The 7,236-nt window shown below is 37.4% G+C and overlaps 1 protein-coding gene across 1 annotated transcript; it reads right to left on the bottom strand.

Moving 5' to 3' along the window:
* Window positions 1-4,446: 4,446 nt before the first annotated feature.
* LOC106011498 (transmembrane protein 178B) lies at window positions 4,447-6,571 on the bottom strand (the record flags this gene model as incomplete). Its single annotated transcript, XM_013081452.2, is given in 1 exon segment — window positions 4,447-6,571. A coding segment is annotated over 1 exon segment (351 nt), but the record flags the coding sequence as incomplete, so codon positions are not given.
* Window positions 6,572-7,236: the final 665 nt, after the last annotated feature.

The raw sequence follows: 7,236 nt of genomic DNA, 5'->3' as shown, positions 1-7,236 counted from the left end.
TTACAAAGTGTTTTTATTGAGTGAATAGAAAAATCAGTACGGTTTAGTGTATTTTGGGGGGGGGGTTTCTTTGGAATATTCCGCGCCTTTTTTTTTTTTGGCTTCAGCCTCAAAGTAGCTGGAACAGTGTAGTAACTAGTGTTAGGCTCTGGTCATCTTTTCACCCTTGCTAGGGGCTCAAAATGGGTCTTCCTTCGTTGTTGCTGATATTCTGGCAAGTTGTAATGTCATTGCACCCACAGACAGTGGTTGGCGGGTGCTCCAGTGTGGTTTGCTCCTTCTTTCCTATCAAAACATCTGTCGTCCTAATCTGTCCTCCTTCTCTTTTGTGTTTATTACTTTCTTTTAGCTCCTCTAATCTTTGACACTTATATGACCTGATTGTGTTGCAAGTGCAGTAAGTCTCTTACTAAAACTAAAGATAGTGTTTAGATTTACCTCTGTGTCCATGACTGTCTGTGGTGATATAGGCTGGTTCTTTGCCATTGCATGCAAAAGCCGTGATTTCAGTTCCTATGAGTGTTTGTGATGATATAGGATGGCTGTAAAAAGCAGAAGTCGTGAATTCAGTTCTCATGAGTGTCTGTGGGATATTAGGCTGGCTATAAAAAGCAAAAATCGTGATTTTTTAAAGCCATGAATTCAGTTTCTATGTGGGGAAGTACTGTTGTCCTAGACAAGTCACCCATAATTGTAATGGAGAAAAGTGGTTGTCTTGTCTTAGTAGACAGATAGTATTTTGGACATGTTCTGGACAGTCGTGTCATCATTATATTTTAAAAACCGCTCTACAGCAAGCTCTATGCGCTTTACAACTATATGTATTATTACCCCGGCAGACCCTAAGAGAACACTCAGATTTCAGAAATAATCTCGGTTTCTCGCGAAGCATACAGTGTAAGCTGCAGATCACATGTGCTGTGAGAAATGGCTGATGGCACTGGGATTGTCTTATACCTAGCGCCTGGCCTATTGGTACGATTGGTTCGGTTTGGTAGACCGGGCTAACCAGATTGAGGGCGAAAAGCGACCTTTGGGGAACAAACCGAATGCTTCCAAGGGTGACCCTAAAATAACAAATTAAATGCGTTTGTTTTCAAGGCCACGAGTCGGGCGCTCGGTTTGTGTTAGAGAATCAATCCCATTAATGGGCACTGGGTGGTAGTCTTAAACAGGTAGCCATTAGATCAGGTACTGCTGTATGTTTCTTCTAATTATCTGCCTGTCTGCAAGGATACCGCCTCCCGCTGTCGGCTTGGTTTTTGGCACACAGAGGTAGAGTGGAAGCAGCCAGTCTTCTAAATTATCTAAAATGTGTCGATAGGAGGGTAAAATATTTACAATCAGTGTCTTTAGACGCTTGGTAGGCATTACTTCTTTTCCTTTCCTCTTTGGTCTCTGTTTATCGCTCTGTTTCAGTTTTTCCCTGGGTGAAATGATGGATATTGTGTCGATGTGCTTCTCGTCACTCAAACTTGAATGTAAGGAGATACAAATAAATATGAATTGTCACACTTATAGACTGGACAAGATCGGAGAAAATGGACCGGCGTCTGTGGTGTAGCAGTTAGGTGCTTTGCTGTCACATGCAGGAGACCAGAGTTTGATTCCCAAGTGAGGAAAATTTTTATCACATTTCTGTCTTTCTCCAGGGATGTTGTATTCTTATCAGCCCGAGTTTGCCTTGACAGGCAGGGTCGTAAGCTTGCCTCCTAACCTAATATAAATTATCTTATTTGTGTCAATGGGGGCTTTAAAACACCTCCATTTCTTTTGTAAAGCGAAAGAAAATGGATACAGAGACCGGTTATTTGTGGTGTAGCGGTCAGGCTCTTTCTGCCGTAGTATGCAGAAGTTGTGATCCGAGTTTGATTCCTGTGTGTGGATGTTTTATTATATATATTGAGTAGCCCATCTCCATCTGTTTGCTGGGATGTTGTATCCTTTTTACCTTTTCAGCCCAGGTTGGCCCTGCCTATGATGAGGCAGGGTTGAAACATCCTGCCTCCTAAATGATCTAAATTGTGTTGGTAGGGGCATAACAATTAACTATTGCAATTTAAAAGACAGAACTGAATAGTTGAATACATGAATTTTGGAATAGTGTTTATTTTATCAATATCAAAAAGATACATATTGTGATTAACTTAAGTTGTAACCTGCAGGCAATTTTTTGATTACATGATTCTTTGAAGGGTACGATATAGTATGTACATACACATGTATAATGAGAGGAATAGATGTGTTACAGGTTGAAAAAATATAAATCACATAGGTACTGTGTTTGATGGGGGGCTGTAAGTTGAAAAATTGTTTTGAGGTCATTTTGAGGAAAATTGATGACAAGGCGTTGTCGTACTTGCCTTTGAGCGACGAATGAAACTGATTATTTTTCTTACTAAAAAAAAAAAAAAGTAAAAATCTAGACACCTTTTAATTTATCTTTTCATCAATTCTGTTGGCAGTAAAAATATGTATATATATTATATATATATATTTATAATAATAATAATCTTTATGAAAATGTAAGTTTGGTAAATTATGTATATAAATGTACAGTGTAGCTGAAATAAATTGACCAGTAAAAGAAATTAAATGGAATGTATGCGATCAAGCCCAACTACTATTTCTAAATGTAGTCATTCCTTTTTCTGACCGTGTTTATAATACATCTCAATTTTAGAAAGTAGTTATTGGCAGAGGAAGATATAAATGACTCCATTTACGTATACACGAAAAACTAACGCTTCCTCTTCTGTTGGGAGAATGTTTGTATTAAAGGAATGATTCAGAGGACAAAAAATAAGAGACGTTCATGGAGACCTTCAATCAAATATATTCATTTTGTTCGTTTCTATCTGCCTATAAAGTATGGATTGGGATCAAAAGTGTCATTATATTGCATTAACAGTAATGCAGTACAGATCACAATTTATTACTTGACTACTCCAAAGATCATGTATAACATAACAAGATTGTTCACTCAGCCAAAAAAATGTCTGCGGAAGTCTGGGCATGGCTTCAGATGGCGCTGCAGTCTGTTTTGAAGCTCTCTTTCATTTCTCCTGAATAAGAATGCACAGTTTGTTAGTTTCACTTGTTTTTTTACCCAAGTAGGGTAACTCTGTTCGCAAAGTTTGCGCCTTTTTGAAGAGAGTGCCGTCGAATTTTGAGGTCACTTTTTTAATTGGCTCAAAGAGAGGAGTGAACTATAATTATAATGTTGTTATACACGATCTTTGACCACCCTAAACTACCACTGACATTATAACTTGGTTCAATTTAGAGTTGAAGCAGATGTGGTTGAGGGCGGCTGTATTATCTTATTTCGTTCAAATTCTCACATAGTTGTGCTAAGAAACTGGGTTCAGTTCTTAAGTTTTCTTATAAAGTTGGATTATAATGTAAGTTACATATATGTCAACACACATACTGTACAAAAGAAAATGGAAGCATGGCCTACATCATAGATAGCATGAAAAATAATGCTCTGCATACTACAATTTTGTTTCAAATTAAGCCTGAATGAAATGGTAGAAAGCAACCCCCCCCCCCTTGTTCGATTCAATTCCACACTCAAAGAAAATGTTCAAATTTCAGCCCTTCAGACAGGGAGAATGTTTTTATCTAAATGCTAGGTTGAACTTTTTGCAAAACGTCTCAAGGCTTTCTTAAAATAGTTCTTTTTTCAGGGAAAGGGGGGCTTTTTACAAAGTACACGCAATAGCTGCTTTATTAACTTCTTTAAAAAAGGCTGTTATTCAGTATTCTTTATTTTTCTTTATTCCCTGCTCAGAAAAGCATAGATAGATACAGACGATCATAATAATAGGCAGAGCAGTGAGTTTTTTCCTTTGCCTTAACAACAATATGTTTACAAGCACCACAACCACTGAAAGAACAGAAACAAACCGCATTTCTTCTCTCAAACAATAACAATAAAGGGAATGCAATATTTTGGAATGTACATAAATCATGAAGGAAAAAAAAAATCTAGAAAACAATGGGAAGTGATTTCATACAAGAACATTCTTAGGGCAAAGACAACCTGTAGTACAATAACTTCTAAACATTCATACAAAAAAAAAAAAAAAAAAAGAAACTCCCAATTTGCCGACAGAGATTTCGGCATTCATTTCATCACACAGCCAAAACCTCTCACAACCCTCTTACAATGAGGTGAGAATGTGGAATATTTTTGTTTTTTTATACAACTGTAAGTTCCATTTAAAAAACGAAATAAAAACGAATCACAAGTGAGACTGTACTATGCAACAACAAAAAAAAGGCACAGTGTGAATAATTTTGTATTTTTTAGAAGCTCTCCTTCATCCTGGACTGCTTGTATACTAACTTTTCCACTGTACCGGAACGTATTATAAACACTGTTGTTGTTGTTGTTGTAGTTGTTGTTGTTGTTGCTGTTGTTTTTCTTCTTTTTTTTTTGTGGATCACTTTTGAATGAGGCAGGTGAATTTCTTTCCTGGTCACTACATCTATTCTTGATCACAGAGCTTTACCAGGCAAGAATTTGTCTCACAAATATGTATGTATATATATTATTATTATTATATAAATAAAGACATAACCTGTTTGAAACATCACAAATTTCTCAGTGAGAGAGCAGATGGCAACCAGTTTTATGACCAGGTCTCAAGTATGAATAACTTTTCTACTTAACTGGACTGCCTGTTTAAATGCCGCTTGGAACAAATAAAAACAGAAACAAAACTCACAATGTCCAAACTTCAGTAGATGTTCATAAGCTCAGGTATCAAAATGATCTATAAAACTGCTCAGATCTTTCCTTGTAATCAGGTGTAAATTTCCAATAACATTTTTATAAAACCTTGAGATCCACAATTAAAAGTGTGTAACAAAACCATTCTTCATATTGTGGTCAAAACTGTACTATGATTTATGATAACAACAGAATTTAAGATTCAGAAACATGCATAGAAATCTTTTTAAAGGCAGTCGAGTCATCTTTTAAACGGCAGCAGTTTACACGAGACGAGAGTGGTTTTTGCATCTCAACAGTTAGTCTAAGAAGTCTGTCAGACAATCACCGGCTGTGCTTGTCTTATATAATAGTAATAGTAGGACTGATGGCATTTAGACTGGCAAAACCTTTTTTTGGATTTAGTATTCTCCTTTTTTATAGTATTCTCTAGTTCTTACAAAATTGAGAATTAATTTTGGCCTACAATACATTCTTTTTTATAGTGTTCTCTAGCACTTACAAAATTGAAAATTAACTTTGGTCTAAAACTTCTTTTTTTAAATAGTATTCTCTATAGCTTGTACAAAATTGAGAATCAAGTTTGGTCTAAATGTTCCTTTTTATAGTATTCTCTAGCTCTTCTTAAAAAATTGAGAATAGAGTTTGGCCTAAATATTCTTTATCAATAACGGTGCTTGCCAACCTGGACAATATCACCCACTAGTGAGCGATGTGTTAATTCTGGTGGGTGGTGGGGATCACCTGAGTAGTTAGTGACAGGTATTATTTAATTATGTCCCACTTGGTGGTAGGAAAATTTTTGCCTCTTTAGGGTGACAAAAGTAGGCGCTGGCTATAAGAAAGTTGACAAGCTCTCGTATTTAATTAATGTCTTCTTTCAGAGGTTGACTTGAAATAATGTGACACGCTGAATAAAGATTAGAGTTATAGTTGGCTATTCTGATTTTTTTTTAAACCCACCCATTGTCACATTTTACTTTTTATTCTTTTTTGCTCTTCAAAAACTGACACCACCAAGCTCTTTAAATAATGGTAGCAATCTACTAAGGGTATCAGAAAAAAATTTAATGGTCCTGCTATTTGTTAGAGTTAGTTGTTATTTTCCCTTGTCAAAGAAAGAATTTCCTAACATTTCTCCTTCTTTTCACATGCATGGGATCCTGTTTACACCTTTTAGATTTTAATCTATTTGCTGTATTTCTTTCTTTTTATATTACAGAAATAGAGTGAAAGCAGAAATAATTTTTATTTAATTTATTCACTGTTTTTCGTTCTTTCTTTCTTTCTTTCTTTTTTTTCTTTCTTTCTTTATTGTTTTTTATTCAACAAATCTAAAATGTTAAAACGGGAGGAAATTTCATGTAGGCTGAGGCCTACTTTTTTTTTCCTTCTTTTTTCTCGACAAGGTGATGAGTCAGCTGTTGTTAGTTTGACCCACTTTCACAACAACTCAACATTAAAATTCTTCATTTTAATTTAGCTGTCAATCTCCTGCCAGTGCCACATATCCTTGTTGGGCTCTCCGTAGCCGATGGTCGGGTAGCCCCTGGCGTACATATCCGGAGCCATGGGGCTCAGGTAGGCGCGGGGGTAGCCATAGGTCTTGTTCAAGTACGGGTCGGAGCCTACAGCGTACACGGGCTCCATAGCGATGGGGAAATCGCGTCCACGACCTTTCTCCAGGATCTCACGGTCTTCGTAGCGCTCGCTGGTGATGTAGCAGCCGGCCAGGGAGTACAGAGTGGCGGTCAGGGCGGCGAGAATCATACCCACCCAGCCCAGGGCGTAGGACCAACCGTATTGGCGGTCTGTGTTTTCTTTCAAAGTCTGTGAAAATGGTGTAACAAATAATAGGGTGTTACAATAGTAATATCAGCTGTCAAAGAAAAACCAAATTGGTTTATGTGTAGCCTACATAGATCTAGACCTCTTTATCAAAGAAGTTTTGTTTTTCTCCTCTTTATCTTTCTTTCCTTTTTTTTGGTACGTGTTCTACGGCGCTCGCAACTGCATAAGGTCTGCCAAAGGAGTTCGCTGGCTTTGTGTCGATATGATGAGCATTTTTGTTTTTGGTTCACAGGTGCCCCTATCAACACTATTAGGTTATTTAAGAGGCGGTACCTCCAAGTTTAAAGTCCGTCTCCGAAAACGCCGAGCCAAGTGGGAAAATTCATGAGAAGTGCCTTTACCAAGGACACAACGTCGGACCGAGCTGAGTCTCGATCGCCCGAATCCGCAATACATGTATCACGAATTACGAGTCCGGTAGCCTGACTACTAGACCATCACGCTACTCAAACCCAAACTGTGTCAGAGTCGGAGACATTATTCATTCATGATAAGGTCATGAGAAAATATTAAAGTTTGAAATTTGTCTTTTGTGATCTTTATTAAGAGTCTGTCTGTCTGTCTGTCTGTCTGTCTGTCTGTCTGTCTGTCTGTCTGTCTGTCTGTCTGTCTGTCTGTCTGCCTGTCTGTCTGTCTGTCTGTAT

This window comes from Aplysia californica, unplaced genomic scaffold, assembly GCF_000002075.1.
Source record: "Aplysia californica isolate F4 #8 unplaced genomic scaffold, AplCal3.0 scaffold00131, whole genome shotgun sequence".
NCBI classification, from domain to species: domain Eukaryota; kingdom Metazoa; phylum Mollusca; class Gastropoda; order Aplysiida; family Aplysiidae; genus Aplysia; species Aplysia californica.
The sequence above is the reverse complement of the archived record's forward strand: the minus strand, read 5'-3'. Positions and strand labels throughout refer to the sequence as shown.